We start from the raw sequence: 20,519 nt of genomic DNA on the forward strand, positions 1-20,519 counted from the left end.
TCTGTTTTGTACATTCTTGTTGAACTATGGCCTCCCCATGAAAAACCAAACTGGAACATTTTCACAATATATTTGACAGAGGCAAATAAATTAAAAATAAAAAAAATTTCGGTGTAGTTTAAGTAGTAGTTAACTTTTGTCTTTTTTTACTCTTTTTTAATTTCTTCGATTCAAGTGTCCCAGTAAGCCATGACAAGGGGCCAGCATGCACATCAGGACCCTGAAACCCGAAACAGCTAAATGGAATCGAGCCATCATGAATTTGATTATTCTTTGCTTTTCTTACTTTTTTTTCACTAGACAGTTACTATTCATACTTTATACCATACACAGTTTTAAACAACAAAAATGGGGGGAGAAAAAAAAACAAGTTAATATCAAAATAGATACTTTATTATGGGACATTATAACGTCAACATAACTTCTTCTTTGCCACAGGGGAAATCCATGTAATGCTGGAAAACAGATGTATGGACAAATATATCAAGTAGATGAGATCAGAGGATCAACATAAAGTTGTTTCAGGTCAAGACAAGGACACTGAAGAAGACGGTCACTAGGTAGAAAAGCAGGGTAGGGTGGAAAGAGGTCACTTCCTCTTCTGGAGCTCTCTGGCTAAGGCATCCAACTGTGAAGAATGACAGAAAAACATGAGTCAGACACACTAGTAATATTTTTTGTTGCTAGGTCCGCTGTACAGATATATAGGACATTATGTCAACAGGGTGGTGTATGTGCATGGGTTAGTGTGCAGACACATTCTTGTAAAGATATAAAAATCGCTTTAATTATAGTGGGACATTAGGCAGCTCAAATGCCTTTTGTTTGTATCTGGGTTTTTACAACTTGCATCCATGCTGCACTGGATAGGATACCTTTAGTTCACTTACAAATATACTTCTCAGAATATTCCTCCTCTGGGGTCTCAAGTAGTTGCATTCTCCCACCTCACACAGCTTCATCTCCTCTGAAATCTGAGACAGAGATATTTTGAGCATGAAAGAAGAGTAAAGTTGTAAAGAATATCTTAATTCTCAACAGGACATGCTCTGTGAATGCACACTGGCACACACACACAAAAACACTGATCCCGACCTCTGACGTGCCAAAAGAGTCCAGCTCCCTCTTGCCTCCGGGGTACCAACCATGCGACCAGTGCTGGGCGTTGGACAGCTCAGCACCCACACATAAAAGCAGCCCAAGCAGCAAAACCAGCCGAGATACACACATGATATTCCCACCTAAGGGCAAAGATAGACACTCAACTAGCTCCGACTATAATTTGATCCTATCTGATTTAGAAAGTCTGAACAAATTGCAAACTGTTAAAATACTCTGTTGTTAATTATATTTTCCACAGTTCAGATATGGAATTGTTTTTTTGTGTAGCAGAAAGTTTCATCTAAATTTAAAAAGTCTTTATTTTACTTTTCCTGCAACAAAAACTCAAAAGACTATAGCTCATACTGTATACAGAAAATAGCTGGCTGTCACCAGAAAGTGCTGATATTTTGCTATATTATCAATCAAAGTAAGCATCCTTACCTTAGTATCAACTCTTACAACTTTATCACTACAGGTGTCCCTCAACGTCCCGCCAGAAGCTCACTCTGCTTGCCCTCTAGTTGGTCAGTTGCCGACGGTATCTCACTGTTTCACAAGAGTACCACTGTGGAGATTCTCTTCAACCTCATCCGCCTCTTCAATATATGTACTGGTCTCAAAGGCCCCCCTCCCAGTGTACACTGCCATTATCATTCCCTAATTGCCCTGCCCATCACTGACCCCCTTGGTCCCTCTGTTACCAGTAGTAAAATGAACGGTCCCTTGGGGACAAGAGGTCGAGAAGACAGCCCAATCCAATTATCGCCTGCAAACAGCACTGACACCCCTGGGACGCTCATCTGCTCACACGCATCACCCATATCCCCTACCAAATACTGTCCCTCTGACTGAATAACAGATTTAAGTCATTCAGTTAACAAACAGTTTGATGACAAAGCAGTATCATTCACTTATCCTTCTTGAAGACTTTAAAAAACATCTTATTAAATTGAGTGGAAGTAGGGACTCAGTACTCAAAAAAAGTTTTGGAGAAACCCAATATTATATTATAATATATCATATTATTTGTATTCTTAAATGCCAGTGGGTTCTATAGGGTCTGGCTTCTATATGTCTGGGCCCCGCTGACATTATCTTTTGACTAATAGTATTTTATCGTATTTCTCAGTTCACAGGTCTTTGTCAGAAGATAAAACTCAATAGCCTTTATATTCCTTTCTTTCCTCATTTCCTCTCCTTTATCACCTGTTTTGACCACAGTGACCTGTCACACATTTTCCCGTTTAAGCCAGATGACCCTTCCGTCAGAGGGAACACAGGGGCATCTGATGACAAGGGGGACAAACACTGTGAAGTCCTGGCCAAGCCTCGGATGACCTCCCTGTCAATTGGGGGTATTTACTTTTTTCAGAGTTTTAGATGCAGGACCAGTTCTTAGTCAGGAAGTGACTGACGTGACTGACTGAGTGTGACGTGCTGCTGTTGACTCAGTTCATCTCCTAGCTTGAGCATTAAGGCACAGGATTGTTTGGAGCAATGGGTTGGTTGACCCCAAGATGCGGCACTCATGAGACATAATCCCCGTTCCCAGATTCATCTGTCAGTGTGAAGCGACCTTCTCACCTTCTCAGATGTCTGTAGATGAACATGCACAAATTTAACATTTAAAGGCAGATCAGGTTTATATATGCCAATACAGTTTATACACAATTCTTGTTAATAGTGCTGCTGATTTATTTCAGGTCTGACCATCCTGTCACCTTTTATTTTATCATGAGGACTCATAATAAAAACAGAAAAAAAAGAAAGAAAATAAAAGTCAGAATTGAAGTGGCAGATTTCAAGATATCCAGACTTTTAGTTTGTAGAATGAGTCAAGCTACAAAATCACTGGACCCTACATTTCCCTTTATGCAACTTGATACTGCATTTTTCCTTAAACCTCCCTGCCTCCTAAATGCTCAGTTTGCTCAGTCAAAATAACAGGGTTATTTTTTTTAAACTACAGAATTGTCCAACAGAGCCACAGAAGAGATTATGAGTGGTACTCAGGGTGCCAGAGTCATCACATTGTTTTGGATAACACTGGATATCTTCCCATGTCTCCATTATTAGGAATTTCATGTCAGTGCTCAACTCTTACCAAACCCAAAGACACTGTAAGCCCAACAAACTGAATAATACCAGGTTCATTCAATTGGGGTGGTGATAGCGAATAGATAAGATGCTTGCCTGTGGTGTGGGAGACCAGGGTTCAATTCCCACTGAGCAAGACCCTTAACCCCTAGTTGCTCCAGAGGCGTGCGACCTCTGACATAAATAGCAATTGTAAGTCGCTTTGGATAAAAGCGTCAGCTAAATGATTAAATGTAATCGCAATACTACTTACTAATATAAGTAGTAATTAATGTAAATATAATGCATTCCAGGTATTACTGTCCATATGAATACTTCAACAGTAACCCTAAATGATTTTCTGATTAATTATTTATTGGATCAAAAAGCACATTAATATTTGTTCAGGGTGAAGGGTTAAACACTGATTGAAAACCCTTCCAGAGCAATGCTCAGGAGGACTGCCTGATCTATAAGGCACACGAATGATTGGCAATTATTTTGCACCACTGTGCCATTAGTCTTCATGGAGAAGTGAGCTGTAATGAGCATGAGGTCGCCCTGACTTGAGTGCATGAATGCATTTGAGTTGTCCGACATGTGTGAGGTAACTGCACTTCTGTGTTTACTTAAATACATAAATACAGACAAATGATAAAATCTCAAGCACTTTATTAGGTTTGAACAGTATCTTGTTTAGAAAGGCCATTTGGCATTATATAATTATATATAATTTTTATATATATATATATATATATAATTATATATACATATATTCAAATGTTGAATAACAAAACACTAGAAACAAACATAGGCAAATTAAAAAATAGCATTTGCTTAAGACAATTATACCAAATTAAGCATGGCCAAAACAAAACATTTCAAAATGGTCCCGATACGATACAGTTCAATATACATCTTTTAAAAAAGAAAAAAAAAAACAATGAAAGAAGGGGGCAGAAGAAAATAAAATAAGCAAGGCAGGAGACAGGAATGAAATATAAATAACCTTACAATTATGTACAAAAGGGAGTGGGCTGTGACCAGTGGGGGAAAAAATGTTACAAAGACAAAGTGAAAGAGGAAAAGAAAGCGATAAGTGGACAGCAGTGAGTGGGAGTTGGACAGGAGACAGAAAGGACATATAAAAAAGGTGGAAAAGAGCAGGGATGGACTCTAGTCTTCCTCCTGTTTAACACTCCAGAAATGGAGACGTATTTTAATCTTTCGGGGCGTTCAAAATGCTCCACTGGGGCAAAGCTCCAGAAATAAAGGGGCGTGAAACAGGGACAGCTGGTTTCCCTTGGTGATAAAGCATAAAAGATGCAATTGTACTTGTTGTGGGAAACAATTATGAACTTTTGTTTGTGCCACAATTGATTACTTGTCATGGATCCCACATTTAAGTTAAATGGAATGACGTGAAGCCACTAAATCATTAATAATAAAGTATGTCTTCTTAAATCAAGATGGAATTTAATTAAAAAGGGACCTCAATGTTAGTTTGATCTGCACAATCAAGGAATCTACGTATATGCGACTAGAGGGAATGTGAAAAGAATAATGACTGACCCAGTTTTGGTTTTGGCCCTATTGATTTGTCATACAAAGAGGTTTGTCATCAGTCTGCAGGTGATAGTTGAGGATATATATGCGAGTTGGGAATATGCAAAGAACAGCCTTAAGGATGACAAGTTCCACCACATATTGTACATAAAGTATTTTTTTTGAAAATCTATTAGTGAGGCACTTTTTAAAGTTCACTATAATAGCAAAATAGCGGGTCTCATGGCTTGGCACGGTGTCGTGATTTGCTGTCCAATTGCGGTGAGACAAAAAGTCGCATGATCCAAACAAACACAACAAACCGACATCATTTAAGCACAGGCAGAATAGCCGGACAAAAAAAAGCATCCTCTCTTCCATTAATTAAAGTCCCAATAAGTGACAAAGTAAATAAATGAAAAAAATGGCACCTAACTAATTGTGCGGGCACTTGTGATGCTTTGGAACAAAAGATGACCTGAAGTGATGATGGCGATGGAATTCAGTGACTGGTCATTTCAAATATCTGCTACTTTAAGTCCCTACAAATATCCCGGGGCGTTGAGACCTGAAAGAGCTTCTCAAGAGTTCAAATATAGTTCCCGTGCTCCAATATCGAGGCCATGTCATCGAGTTTGCTTTTGGTGCAAAATAGTGCATGAGTGTTCAAACAATCAACATTGACGCAATCACCCTTTCTGAAAATTCAGCATGTACTTTTAATGACAATAAATTAAATGTGATTGTGCTCCTTTCATTCTGTAAAAGTAATTACATATGAGAGTGTTAGTGTAATGTATTAGCTAGTGTGATGCAAATTATGTACAAGTATGGGGCTGTTTTCAGTTAAAATCTAGCTGGAAAACTCCTAAAAGAAACATAATTTCTACAATCATGGCATTAAAATTTGTAAAAATCCAGATGAGGCTTGATTTGAATATTCCTCTGGTGGGAGTTAAAACCATTTGAACGCTGTGGAGATTAACTCAAGCTGAATTTGTTCAGATTTGTCAATTGAAACGAGAATTTGTCATCAGTCATTTCCTGAGCTGACCAAATTGAAATTAGGACTGACCTGAAGACCTGTGGTTATCCGATATCTTTACAATCATACTGGGTATGGTCAATTGTGATCTCATCTATAAAAAAACAAAACACTGTAGTTCATGTCCTCACAAGACACACACACAAAAAAAAAAAACACTATAGCAAACATAGCATGGCACACCTCCACTATTAAAGTAACAATGCATCCATTTCTGAGGAATATGTTAGAAACAGCATTCGAATAAAAAGAAACATTCTTCGGCATCAGTGTTCATGGTGGTAAATAAAAGGGGACCATCCTTTAAACGAGTGACAGCACAGCGTAGTGATGTGAGGCTGATATAAAAACTGAGAAAGGACAGTCAATAATTCATGCAGACTCAAAGGAAACCCATCCAGAAAAGAAATGTTCAATACAATCTATAAGAAATACTGACGTGTGTCTGTAAACAACGAAAAGAAATACGCTGGGTATATAACATTTGATTTCTGTGTTGCAATAATGGAGTCACTTGTGATTGCATCGTTTGTGGTTTGGCTTGTCAACATGATCATCATCATTGCTGCTGATACTGTAACAGACCTTAAAATGAAATAATAAATCATTTTAGAGATTTTACATTAAAGCTTGACCAATTCCTTAAACGTTATAATGTATGGGGTTAAAAACAATCTGTATTTATCTGTTAACAATCTGTTTATTTTCTAAATTCCCAATTTCTTGTCATAGTTCAAGAATGTGTTGGCTACAGAAGTGTAGACGGTAAAATAGCTTTCTTGTACTGAATGTCTAAACACGTTCCGGTTGAGTGTCTCTCGACTAAAAAAAAAAGAAATAAATTAAAAAGAGTGTCTCGACTCCAGAGCTGCATAACCAATGAGTGAATGATGAACACTGCGGCTTCTCTGCCTGCCTATGGTCCAGTTCAAACAAAAGACACACACAGACTGGAAAAAATTAATGGCTCCTGGTATTTAGGGTATATATAAATATATGTGTGTGTGTGTGTGTGTGTGTGTGTGTGTGTGTGTGTGTGTGTCAACCTGAGTCTATGTGCTACATCACAGAGATTCTGCTCTCCAATCGTAACCTTTGAACCCCTGACCTCTAGAAGCTTAAGGGGAGAAACTGTAAGTGGCTCGATAGATGGTACTTAATCTGCGAAAAGAAACATGGATTTGCTTGTGTGTGCGCGTGTACACAGTATGGATGTCTAGGAGTAAAAAACAGTCCAGGTTCTGTAAATGTTCAGGGTTCTGCTACCACACATAATGCTACACCGTGACTCCAGCAAAGCCAAAAATGTTTTAAGTCTCGGTCCCTAAATAGTAAGAGAAAAAAAATAAAAAATAAAAATAAAATCTCCAAATATCATTACCTTGACTCTGGATGTTTTTTAAAGTTAGCCTCCAAAGCTTTAGATTTATATTCATATATATTTATATACCAATAAAGTACATTACAGATGCCACCCGAAAAATGCAGCCAAACTCAAAACTGTGTCTGAAACCAAGTAAGAAGATGCAACACAGTAAGTATATCTACATATGGGGGGAGGTATGGGAGGAAAAAAGGGGTGATGGGCTGTATTAACAAGACCAATATTACAAAATATTCAAGAAGGCATCTCCGTTATTTTCTCTGACTGCGTTGCCCTGTCCTCCGGGCCGAGGCCTCTGTTCCCTTTTCCTTCGGAGCAGTTCATCCCATCCACAGATCTCATTGTGAGTCTTTTTTTGAAAATCCATCAAATGGGAATGTATGTGTATGTGTATGTGTGTGTGTATGTGTGTGTGTGTGTGTGTGTGTGTGTGTGTGTGTGTGTGTGTGTGTGTGTGTGTGTGTGTGTGTGCGCATTATGCTTGTATAAAGTGTATGCAAACATCCATCCATCCATGGCAGGTGCCTACTTGAAGTTGGCGTAGTCAGAAAAGGCATCAATATACTCCTGGACCACTTTGTAGCAGAACTCGTACTGCTCCTAAGGATGGAGAGGGGACAGGCGAAACAGCCATGTCAGTTTGAAATGCTAACATTACAATTTTTTGAAATCTGTAACATTTCAATTACTAAAATAATTGATGCTTTGTATAGTGGCTTACTTTACAAACTGCAGTACACTTTTGAGTATTGAACCATTATAAAAGTTCCTAAAAACTTGTTCTGCGTTTAGATGTCAAACACAGGAGAATATAACCTAAATTGGAAAAAAAACATTTAAGCAATTAGGACCCATGGGAATCCAAACCCTTTACAAAACATTCAGCTTACATTTAGACTCCATTTTTCTCGCCAAATAAATTGAAACTGATTTCTTAAAGGAATAGTCCATTATTGGCTTTGAGTGTTACAAGGTTCAACATCATTTCTACTCTCATATACAGTAAATTATGTAGCTTAGCATAAAGACGGGAAAAAGGGGGAAAGAACTGTCTTGGGCCTGAACAAAGGCAAACAAAATCCGCCTACCAGCACCTCTAAAGGTCAATCATTAACATGTTGCATCTCTTTTGGGTGGGTTACTAGTCAGACTATTGCTTGGCTGGGACCAGCAACCTCTGCTTGTTACCTGGCAACTGGTCCCGGCCAAGAAATAGTCTAGCACTTTACCCACCTTAACACGGTGAATTGTTTTTACACTTTGGTTTTTCTATGGAATAAACAAACAAAATGTAATGTCTTAATTAGTGGGGCAGGCTAGCTGTTTCCAGTCTGTGTGATTAGCTAAGCTGAGTGGACGCCTGCTCCACCTACATATTTACCATACAGACATGACAGTGGCATCAAACTTCTCGTCTAACTCTTGGCAAGTAAGTGAGTGTGTTTCACAAGATGTTGAACTATTCCTTTAACCGCAAACATACTCCTAGACTCATGCCTTAAACTTTCCACAGTTAAAAACTGTTTAACGACATAAATCCTTTTTTCAAACTGCTACCAAAATGTGATCAGTTTCTCCTTGGCCCACTATTAATGGTAATACCCCAGTTGTTGAAATACCCTATAGTCTCTCTCACACACACACACACACACCAGTGAAAAGACATCCTCAGCACTGGTTATAAATCAAGCTTTTACTGTAGTTTCTCAATCAATGGGTAACATGCATTTTTGAAAAGGGATCATGCCAACTTAAGTAAATGTAAGGCAAGAAAATGTCTCACTTCTTCAACATTACCTTGTCAAAGAGTAACTATTTGCTTTTTGGGAGCTATGACAAAGTAATAATCAAAAGTAATGTACTATTAAGGGCCCACTCACCAGTGTCTGCACCATGTGGGGTCTCTGCAGTCTGAGACTCTTGACTGTCTGGAAGACATCAAGGATGCCCTCTGCCTTCACCCTCTCCAGGACTGTACTCAACGCACAGAAAGTCCCTGTCCGGCCAGCACCAGCACTGTACACACACACAAACACGCTTTGTTGTGAGTGCACATGTAAAGAGAAGGAGCATAGCAACATCTCTGGGAGTAGTTCAAATGTCACAAGGAAGAAGAGAACAATTCTTCTGAACTGTTTTTTCCCCTGTGATTTAACAGCTGCAACAATTTGCCAGACACACACAGGCACACTTGATTGCCAGAAGAATGCCCATGTGCAACAGTAATACAGACAATCAATATAATTAACTTAATATCAAGTGTTTTGTTTCCCATTTTTTCTTACACTGGTACATACAGGTTAAAAGGGCAACATACTGAGGAAAGATGGATGTGTGTGTGTGTGTGTGTGTGTGTGTGTGTCTTACCTGCAGTGCACAGTGATGGGGTGGTTGCCAGACTGCTGCTGTTGTTTCTGCACTGCAGCAATTATGTTGATCATGCCTTTACCGTCTGTGGGGATGCCCACCTCTGGCCAACCATGGAAATGGAACAGACGCACCGCTCGAGCCTTGTTCTCCTGGAAAGACAGAGGAGGGCAAAAAGAAGAGATTAGGATACGTTTCATTATACAGTATTATTGCAAAAACTGTATAACATATATAATCAGTATTAGCTAATCTGAGCTTCAAAAAGCACAACGTTAATCTAAAATATTTTTTACCCTCCAGTGTGTTTGTATTTGGAGCATCTGCTTGATTCATTGAATCCTTTCTTACCCTGTTGTTGGTGACCAGGAGGTCACGCACTGTGTAGCTCTCGCTCTCCTCCTCCCTTTTAATCTCAATGGAGATGTCCCCATAGACCACCACTCCATCACTGGGCCAGTACTGAGCACACTTTTCCTGCATAATGGAGAAGGTCACGCTTAAAGACATGCTATGATTCTGAAAATGTCGATGTCATCTAAATCTGTAGATAGACTTGTACTCTTTGTTGCAGCATTGAACCATCTGAACTACTTGACAGCTAATAATTTACATCACATTTTATCTGACATGACGATATGTTGTGAGACCCCTAAAGATCAAGTCCTTTCGAGCAGATTATCACGATGTTATACAAGACTGGTGGCATCATGTTAGCATTGAGTAAATTATCTAATATCAATATTCTAATTTAGTCAGTTATTGACATGATATCTAATATTAGTGTTTGTATCTGCAGAGATCCCGACTGACACGCACCTGTCCTCTCTCCTCCAGCTCGGTGAGCATGACTATGGAGCAGCTTCTCCACTCCCAGATCATCCTCCAGAAGTCCTCTATGGTGTGCTGCAGGGGGCCCTGGCTCGCCATGTATGAGTCCTTCTGACGGTACCCCTGTGTGAGATAGAGGAGACGGGAGGACGTGATGTCCAGAGGGAAAGGAGAGACTTAAAAAACCTGATCGACTGCTTGGGTTACTGAAATGAAATGGTCCACTCTTATCCAGGTGCTTTTACACTCACATCAATGAAAGAGGCATTGACGTAGTCGGTGTTCTCCTCTCCTCGCTTGACTGGAATGATCACTCTATTGAACTCATCTGTTAGAAGCAAGGAGAAACAGTAACCTTGATTTAAAGCAGAGAGTTGACACGGGGACTACATACGCAATTTTATTATGTCATCATGGCATTCATCACTGTGTGTAGGCACAATAATACTGTATAAACCCACAGCTCATGCCTTTGACTGAAGTGATTCACTCACATGGAATGATCTGTAGGACTCTGTTCTTCTTCATGTTGGCGGGCAGGTTGCCTGTTCTCATCTTGTCATTCTGAATCTTGATGGATGTCAGTTTCTAGAAGTTATGGGATCACAATGTAAGGACTTGTGACATTTCAATATGCCAGATAAACTTCAGCCGCCCATTGTTTTCAACGTCACTGGAATATCGCCGTTTGGATGCAGATGTATGATAACCGAGGGGGTCAAAGAGAATGACTGGAAGAATACAACACACAGACAGACCTTGAATTCAGCCTCCAGACCGCTGCAGCCAGCTCCAGGTGAGGGGGAGTAGAGTTTGGCCAGGTGGGACTCCAGAGAGGTCACCTCCAGCTCTGTGTCTCCGTACAGGTAGTGTTCTAACAACGCCTGGAAGATGAACACATACTGCATCTGTGGGACAAAGAGCACAGGTGAAGTCAAAACATCATGGCACTGAAAACACTGCATCATGGGAGAGAGGGAATTCCTGTGAACGGATGGAGTGTGTCAGCACTGGACTTACATCAGTCTGGACCATCTGACAACGTTGGGCTCGGATTCTGGTGACAAATCCAAACACGTCCACCTTCTTCTCTGCGATCATCATGTCCAACATGGCATCGATCACAATGAAGGTACCTGTCCTCCCCACGCCCGCGCTGACAACAGAAATACAATATGTCGTGATTAGTGTGTGCCGTGCAGACGAAGACACAGAACGAAACGGGCAAAAGTAAGAATGTAAGCTTTGATCCACTTACCTACAATGGACCACAATGGGCCCGGCATACTGGGGGTTACAATTCTTGACTTTCTTGAGGAACTTGAGCATGCCAATTGGGGTGAAGGGCACCCCGAAGTCTGGCCAGCTAGTGAAGTGGAACTGGGTGACGAGCCTCTGAGGCTTCTTCCCAGACACATCTCCCACCTGAGACACAAACAAACCAGGTCATAGAGTGTTTTCATCAGTCAGTAAACTTGACAGCATGTCTCAAGTTTCAAATCTATTATTAATCTATTTTGTGTCAGCAGTGTGTACCCTGATATGTTTAAAAAGGTTTTTGTAGATACACATTACACCAGTTTTTCTTTTGTATTTCGTCACACCAACACACACCAAATCAAACGGAAAGGTTAAGAATAAAACAATTGAATCCTGGGAGCCACATTAATAAAATATTACCTGCTGGATGCAGAACTTGCGGATGGTGTAGTCCACCAGAACCATTGTGTCTTCTACAGACACGCGGATGTTCCCGTATGTCCAACAGCCCTGGTCCGGCCAGTACTGGGCACACTTGCACTGAAACACAGTGAGTGATTTAACATTGAGTACACTCACAAAGCTGTGCACACAAGGGAATAACAGACTCAATGTATGGCAATAGTGGAAATAAAGCACGAGAATATAAATTAAGTTGTGCAAATGAACAACAACAACTCAACTATGTTGCATGTATGACAGAATGAGAAAAAAACTGAAGAGAGATTAAAGTAAAGTCCTCACATAGGGATTCACACAGGGGTTTAAAAAGTGCACTGTTTAACTAATCTCACAGATATAAAATTAAATTTGCTTCTCTTCTTCATGTAATCCCAGACAGACTCGATGATCCAAATATTTCACGGTGAATGACTTTTGACAGTAAACTGTCAGCGTGTTCCTCACCCAGTGGTGTTCCCCCAACACAGCTGTTTTTGTTCCAGTTAATGACTGTGTTTCAACCTACATATTGCATATATGATCATTTAGCACCTGTTGTTTAATGTTTAATCATTCACCTGATGATATGCCTACAAAATCCCTGACTTTGTGCAAGTGTACCTAAAAGAACTGATTCTGCTTAGATTTAGATTTTTCTTCTGTTCCCTCGATTTGTATTTTGTTAATTGATAAATATAATCCATTAACATGTCTATTATTGAAAGCATTCTTACTTGACTGCAAATCTTTCGGCAGGTGTGGAAAAATGCTCTGTATATTCTATACAAAATGCATGTGTGTCCTTTGAAGCTGTTGTGTGACTTTGAAGCTGTTGTGTGACTTTATAAAACACAGTATGAAAACACATAATCATCATCCCTCTTGCTCCAGCTCTCCTACCTCTTTTCTTTCCTTGAGATTGGTCACCATGACAATGGTGGCTGTGTTCTGCTCCCAGATCATCCGCCAGTAGTCATTTACCGTTTCCTCCTTCGGCCCTGAGAGGCCGAGATGGATACAGAAACTCAGAAGATATGTAATAAGCTAATAATCAGGTAAATAAATGACAGCACGGTTTTTCTGTTGCCAGTGCGGGTGCAAACGTTACCTTGAGCTGCAATAAACTTATTCTTCTCTTGGTAACCCTGCAAAATAAAGACGTCAAGAAGAGACATTAGGATAAGAAAAAATATCGATCCATCATATCTGGAGCAGAACTGTTTCTTTTGTGGAAAACATGCTGCATTTATACAAACATTTATAAAGGAGGCGTTGATGAAGTCAGAGTCGGGGACTCCCTCCAGAGATGAAAGATGCACCCTGGAGTGATCGTCTGAGAGAAAAGGCAAGAGAAGAAGGCGCACAGTAAGACAGGGAATTTTAATTATACATGGTAAATTACAGTTTTTTCATCCTGACCAAGCATAACTGAGTAAATCACATTGTGATCCGTCTTTTGATTGTCTGCTGTCTGATATTTACTGTGATTGCATTGATAAATATTTCTAAAGGCTTGAAATAGCAGATAAGAACTCAGTTACACTGAGTGCTGCTTTGTTAGTGTCAGTCACTGTCACAGTGTCAGGGTTCTGCTGTTGCTCACATGGCAGGATGTTGACATATCTGTTCTTTTCTTTATTTTCTTCCTTGGAAGCAGCGTCACATGATGCCTGGATCGGGCAGACTGGCAGTGCCTAAACACACCGAAAAACAAACAAATTTAGATAGCAGGGAGGAAGAGAAGACAGATGGTTATTAGTTTAAAACCTCCCTGTGTGACCCTGCACATAATTTCCTGCTAGCTTTATCTTTTTGTCTGCTGTGTGTCCATTTTGTCTGAATGTGCTACTGCAATAGGCTGATTATCTGACAAATGCAATAAATATAAGACATGTCTGATAACATCACGGAAGCTCCTGAACTTTGTGGATGTTTTGATGGGAAGGTTTGCGTCTTCATTAATTTCATTTAAATGAAACAATCTTAAGTACTTTTTGTTTATTTTACCCAGCTGTGAGAGGTGACTATAAGTGGATGACAACAAGTAGACACTATTCACATCCATTTCAGCAATACGCCGCCAACTGTGTGAGAACATGTCAAAACTAACCACTGTGTACCGGCAGTGGCACTATTCAGGCCAATAATTCCCAACCTTCCCACATCCCTTTGAGATGATCTTTAGTTCCCCTTCATCTGCACCACCTGTCATCCAAATGTGTGCACTTCCATTGATTTTGAAGTGGATGTTACGTAACACTACAAAAAGTAGATATTATTACAACACTTTTTTTCATTCAATTGTATTTTCAATGTTTAGATCGGTTTAGTCAAGTCTGCATTCGTACAACTTCCACTTGGAGTGGCAAAAGCTGGTTCTTTCAACGTTATTCAGTACCTGTTTATCCATTACTTTCAGCTTACTACTTCTCTGTTACCTTGCTTGTTTCAATACACTCTCCATAGCAACAAGTGGCTTTCAGATAATCCCTTCTGGATGGTTATTTTCCTCTTAATAAAAAAAAAAAAATTGTGTTTTAAATCAGACGTTCTATTTTTATTTTCTTTCAAATTAGCTGAGGTACACCATAATCTTTCCAAGTATCCCCAGGCAACTGAAATACCCCCTGGCTACAAGTACCCGTGGCTAGGGAATCACTTATTTAGGCTACAGCGATTTGAGTTAAAGGTGAATATCAGGCTCAGAATGTTATCAGAAGGTGTGTGCTTGAGTGTGCCATACATTAAACTCCTCCCTGAAGAGCTTGTTGTCATCAGCCATGCGACGATTCATTTCTTCCTCCAGCTTGTCGACGGGAAGAGGCGGGTATTTCCTGTTTGTGCTGGGCGAACGGGCCAATAGCGGGACGCTCTGGAGTTCTGCGCCGCCGAGCAGGAAGGGAGGAGGCAGGAGTAAGGAGAGGAGGGAAGGAAATGGAGGGGAGAGACAGGTGGCGATAAAGACATGGGAGAAGAGGGTGAGAAAAAGAGTTGAATCGTCTTCCATCAAGCAACCGACTTCATCATTAGATGTCGTCACTAAAAATGCCCACCAGAGGGCGATGTGATTCAACACTGTGAAATCAAAGGGAGCTGGCTGCAGCCCTGTGGTTAGGTAATCACAGTGAACAAAAGCCTTCTGCCAACAGTCAAACAGTGAAATGTTATCTATCAGAGAAGAAAGATCAATCAAGTCTTATCAGAAACAGCTCACAGTCACAAAGTCAACTTATTTGCTGATATGACCCAAAATAAATAAAGAATTGTGAGTATGCAGTCACATCTGCAGACCACACGCACACACATACAAACATTAATGCATGTGTGGGTGTTTTACCTGTATCATCTGATCTACCATTGGTCAGTCTGAAGGAGTTTGAATGGCTTCCCGCCTGCTTGTACTTTTTAAACCTGTCAATCAACACAGATCAAAGTGCATATTAATACACTGGGATACACACACAGTCAGTCAGTCTCTCTCTCTCTCTCAAAAAAAAAACAAAAACGTGTTGCTTTAGTCTCACAGCTGAATGCCAATCAGCCATTGCCATGGTAACGGGAGCACCTTGGGCATTCTCCACAGGTATCTAGCTAGTGTGCCACGTCAAATGCACTTCACCAACCTGAGCATGTAGAGGATGATGATGATGAAGATGATGACTAGCAGGGAGGACAGGGCCACCATGACCGCTATGATTGGCATGTCATCAGACTGGTTGTTGTCTACATCAGAGACAGAAACAAAAGAGAGAATAAATGGTTTGCACTACCATGCACAAAAATCAAAAAAGGTGTCTCAATACTGGAGCTGAGTCAGTGTTTTGGTTCGACAATGATGCCAAATTCCATTGCCATTACCAAATTACTCTCATATTGCACAAACGCTTGGGTATTTTATGTAAAATGATGTTTTATTAGCACACATTTTATCAAGAAATTATAAAATGTATAAAACCCTCTTAAGGATTTTACATATTATTAACTGTTTGTTTAATCCGTGCAAAAAACAGAATCAAAGGCAGTCGGTGTGTGCAGCCAAGAAATAGTGTAGCGTAAAACCACAACAGAACAAGATATAACTTTTTAATAGGTGAGCTTAAGAGGTGCTGATATTTTGTTTGCAGACTTCGTTACCTTCGGACAGAGCCAGGCTAGCTGTTTCGCGCCATTTCAGCTTTATGCTAAGCTAAGCTAACCTGCAGCTTGCTGTATCTTATATTTAACGTGCATATTTGAAAGTAGTATGCAAATTACTTATTCTGTCGATCGACTCATCATTTAATCTACTTGTACTACTTCTACTGAAATGAATTTCTAGTGGTCTCAAAAATGCAGTTTTAATTTAGGTTCAGACAAGACAGATGTTCAGAATGTGGGGGGAAAAAAGCCACCATCGTGACCTCTGCCTCTTTCAACACACACACACACACACACGCGCAACAGGCTGTCCTTCGGAGCAAGCAGATGAAATCACAGTTTAACTGAGAGGGCAGACCCTTAGCTTCTGTAACTGGTTATATCCAAGATGACAGCAGGCACAAGGCTATGGTATAAAATACTGAAACATTCAGCATGTTTGCTGCAAATTAAATATGAATTAATTAGAGTATAAACGTTACACTTTCTACATGTCATAAACCAGAGAGCATGGGGGCCTACTGTGATGCTACTGACAGCATTGAGGTCACATAGGCTCAACATCATAAATTATTACAAGGACCACGTTATCTATTCTTTGTAATAACTCTTATAGATTACAATAGTTGACCAATTTGTATATGTTTCCACCATGTGCATGAGTTACTTGTTAAAGCCTATAGTCTTCCTGGTGACCTTTTACTGCCGCAGTTAACACAAAAGACAAGCGATTTGCCTGAACAACAACAACAAGAGTTTGGTGTACAAAAAAACTGGCTGCCATTTGTGTGCTGGTGACTGGTCTGTAAGACACATTAGGCCACAACAATAGAAGAGATTTTTCTAGAAAACTGCACAGCAGTGGCGACAACAATGCAATGACAAAATCAGCTGTTCCATGGACTGACTCAAAGTTCAAGAAAGCTCTTAATGTTACGTACAAAATATGCAGCAAAGAATGCATCATTTGACTTCATGCTCAATATGCACTTTCTGCGGGAAAGCAGTTTGGAATGCCGCCCAGTTCTGTTGCATTTTCACACACAGTTCCCAGGACTTTTCAGTGTTCTCCCTCAAACAATGTGTACATTGAACAGAGTGGGAGCACAACAGGCTGTGGGTCTCATGTGGAACTGACACAGACTTTATGGATCCAATGCCATCTAGAACTGCTCTCCACACAAGGTCAATAGACAGCCAGAGGGAGCAATTAAATAACACCTACGGACCCAAAGTGATTATGTTTTACAGTATACATACCATACAGATGTAATGTATGAAGGCACATCTGTTGTATTATGTGGACCAGGAGTGTATAATGCTTCTCTGAACTTCTACAGCCTCCGCTCAAGTTTTCAAATACACACTGTGTATGTGTTTTTGTACCAAACCAGTTTCAAATCATGTTTTACCTAATGCAGGACAATACAGAACAAGCCTGCTGTTATAACACTATATAATAAAAAAAGATCTTTCCAAATCAATCAGTGACATTTGATAGTGATTTGCGTACTTCTCTATAATCATGTAACATGAATAATTAATGTAAAAGAAAAGGGTGGGGGGAGTCATGTTTCACCTACAAGGATATTACTAGGATGGTCTGTACACAGACAGAAAGCTGCTTAAAAAATGAAGCTGGATAACACTTTAAATTTCAAGTATTTTCTTCATATTGAATGTCTTAAAGTAAATTTCGATGCTAAACATAAAAGCATCAAAAGACAGACAAAGTCTGAGGCGTCTTGTTTGGTGGTCCTCTTGATTCCTGTGGATGACTGGTCAAATGTAGGTATGTCACGTCAGGATATTTCCAGCGCTGCTACAAAAGGAGTTTAAAAGCAGAAAAATGTTCAACACTCTAAAATATTAAAAGGTCGACTCTTGACCAGAAAGCTCGTCTGCTGGCTCATTCTAGCTGTTGCTACTGCGTTGCCAGCACTGCATGAATAACACACAGCCAGATGCAACAACCAAAAACATCCTGACTCTCTTATTTGGTTCTGCAGAATGCCATCGATCTGTGATGTCCATGTACTCCAGGGCTTATTCAAATGAAGCTTTGTTTTCTCAGGGCGGATTCACACCTAAAAGGTCTGGTTCCTGAATCCAACCACTGCGAGGATGATTTCCAGTTTTCCAGCTGGTCCAGTTTGCCATCGCAAAAGGTTTGGTTCAACCGGACTACACACGGTCAGTGTGAACCCGCCCTTATTTCCAAATTCTCCTTTTGTCCTTTGCTATTTTAGTTAGGCCTTGTTCACATGTAAAATGTGTCTTGTTAAAGTGTGTCTTATCTAAAGGCAAGTGGGGGCTCTAAATACAGGCCTGCATGCACCCAAAATGCATTTCAGGAGACACACATTATCGCACATTAAAGGACCATCCAGTCATCCTCATAGTGCGTGCAAAGCAGGAAAAACCTCTGTCACTGGCAGATCAACCGTATACAGATGTGTCAAACAACTTGGATAAGGTTTAAAAATATGCACCTGAAGCAAAGTACTGAACAGCCACGGCAGAACAGTCACTAAGTCTATTTTTTCTGTTTACCAGCAACTGCAGTTTTGCCACACATAAAAACAAATGTGAGCAACAAAGACAAATCTCATCATGCCACGATCCACAGATACCTGGGTCTGAGAAGTGATTTCCCACTCTTCTTTGAACTGCAGAGAATGTGAGAATGGAAACTTTTTACATCCAGCTGTGAGTTTTGTGCACAGACAGACCGAGTGAAAGAAGTACCCAGGCCATGGTAAGTGGGTGCGTTTCCATTCAAGATAAAATGAGTCACAGCCCCTCTAATCATCAGTCATCTTGTCTTGTTGCTTCATGGCATTCTGGCCTATTGAGGCTACTGTTAGTAGAGTACCTGTGTCTTCTGTCAGTTGTCCCTGTACGGCTGTAGAAAGGTGCTGTGCAATTATAATAGGTTGAGACCACGTTCCTTGCTCTGTAACTATGGGGATGGTGCCTCAGGAGGGTTTTGCCTCAAAAGTAGTTTTATTTTCACACTAAACAAGCAGACACGCAGTGCTCTGAATATGCAACAACACTCACCATGTGGGCTGTTGTTTGAGGTGAAATCCATCCCAGGTTCTGTGGTGGTTTCTGTCTCTACAGGGTATTTATACTCCTCACCATTGGTCTCTGGAGTTGGGGTGTCTAGGTCTAAGGCTGCGGTCCCGTTGTCTCCCCCAGCCGGGGTGGGAATAGGGGGAGGCTCTGTGCTCGGTGGTGCCTGAAGGGCATCAGTTGGAGCTGCAGGTGGGGCAGCGGGGACTGGTAACGCCTGCATAGTGGCATTGGGACCCGCCAGTTGCACGTCCTCCTCACCAGCTGGGCTTGTGGTTGTTGTTATTGTTGTTGTTGTCGTCGTCACCGGGATGACTGTGGGGGCGAGCGTTGTGGGTGGGCTTGTGGGGGCTTGTGTGCGTGCGACTGTAAAGTTGAGGGAGGGTGCGGCGGGGAGGTCTGTGGGTTTGGCATCGGCTTTGGGAGGATCTGGAAAGAAGACGACGGACAATTATTGTGCAATTTGTCACTGTGAGACTTTTAATCTAAGACGGTGAGTAAGCAAAGGAATTTGATTTAAGTGGACATGGTTCATACCTGGGATGGAGACATGATCCTGGGCTGAGGCCCCAAGGGCTAGACCGAGCAGCAGGAGCAGGGGACACACACCCATTCTGCCCTACATGGAGGATGCACAACAAAAGGGACAAGAGGGCATTAGTGAAAAACAACCTCAGATCTCACTGAAATCAATAATAAATGATAATTTTTTCATTAAGATAAAGAGATTCATGTGTTGCATAATCACTATATATTTGTTTTATCTTCTATCCTAATCCCACATGCTCATTTTTGGAAGGTAATGCCCTTAAATTTGAAAATGAAATACTTGCATAATGTTAGCCTGTTTGTTTGTAAAATGCTGTTTACCTGAAGACGCGAAGTTGGCATCAATCACTCATTCGCACAGCGTGGTCCTAGAAAGCAAGAGAGAACATTTGGCATGACTTAGACGACTCATTACTTTCTTGTGCTTGAACTGTCTAGACAATATATAATTTATTTAAGAAAACTTTATTCTTGCCAAATGCTCTTTCAAGATCAGTGTTAGAATTCTTAATGCAGGACACACAGACAGAAGTATCTGGCCTATTCAGGTGTGAAGACCTCTTTGAGTATTTCCTCAAATTTAATATTAGGACTTGGCAATAATTCAACATTGTCATTTGGTGACTTCCTGTGGAATCACACCACGTTGATATGCTCATATCATGTTTTCATTTTACAAAATTAAATGATTCCAAGGAAACT

At 40.5% G+C, this 20,519-nt stretch overlaps 2 protein-coding genes across 2 annotated transcripts; both read right to left on the reverse strand.

Annotated features, from left to right (window-relative positions):
* Positions 1–404: 404 nt before the first annotated feature.
* On the reverse strand, positions 405–1,674 carry gnrh2 (gonadotropin-releasing hormone 2). The gene is made up of 4 exons (XM_038696406.1): positions 1,546–1,674; positions 1,096–1,241; positions 891–974; positions 405–628 (listed from the first exon to the last, which is right to left on the reverse strand). The coding sequence occupies exons 2-4, from the start codon at positions 1,228–1,230 to the stop codon at positions 590–592; spliced, it is 258 nt and encodes an 85-aa protein (XP_038552334.1). The 5' UTR covers positions 1,231–1,241; positions 1,546–1,674; the 3' UTR covers positions 405–589.
* Positions 1,675–3,835: 2,161 nt separating this feature from the next.
* Positions 3,836–20,205, reverse strand: ptpra (protein tyrosine phosphatase receptor type A). Its single transcript, XM_038696407.1, has 21 exons — positions 20,139–20,205; positions 19,806–19,887; positions 19,254–19,697; positions 15,677–15,776; positions 15,391–15,464; positions 14,797–14,933; positions 13,657–13,747; positions 13,310–13,386; positions 13,162–13,198; positions 12,954–13,051; positions 12,033–12,152; positions 11,611–11,777; positions 11,373–11,508; positions 11,111–11,260; positions 10,847–10,940; positions 10,604–10,680; positions 10,341–10,475; positions 9,873–9,998; positions 9,522–9,673; positions 9,035–9,170; positions 3,836–7,754 (listed from the first exon to the last, which is right to left on the reverse strand). The coding sequence occupies exons 1-21, from the start codon at positions 20,157–20,159 to the stop codon at positions 7,680–7,682; spliced, it is 2,529 nt and encodes an 842-aa protein (XP_038552335.1). The 5' UTR covers positions 20,160–20,205; the 3' UTR covers positions 3,836–7,679.
* Between the last annotated feature and the right edge of the window lie 314 nt (positions 20,206–20,519).

The sequence above is a fragment of the Micropterus salmoides genome, unplaced genomic scaffold (assembly GCF_014851395.1).
Source record: "Micropterus salmoides isolate LMB-PRFRI ecotype aquatic unplaced genomic scaffold, ASM1485139v1 Ms_hic_scaffold_4, whole genome shotgun sequence".
Classification (NCBI taxonomy): Eukaryota; Metazoa; Chordata; class Actinopteri; order Centrarchiformes; family Centrarchidae; genus Micropterus; species Micropterus salmoides.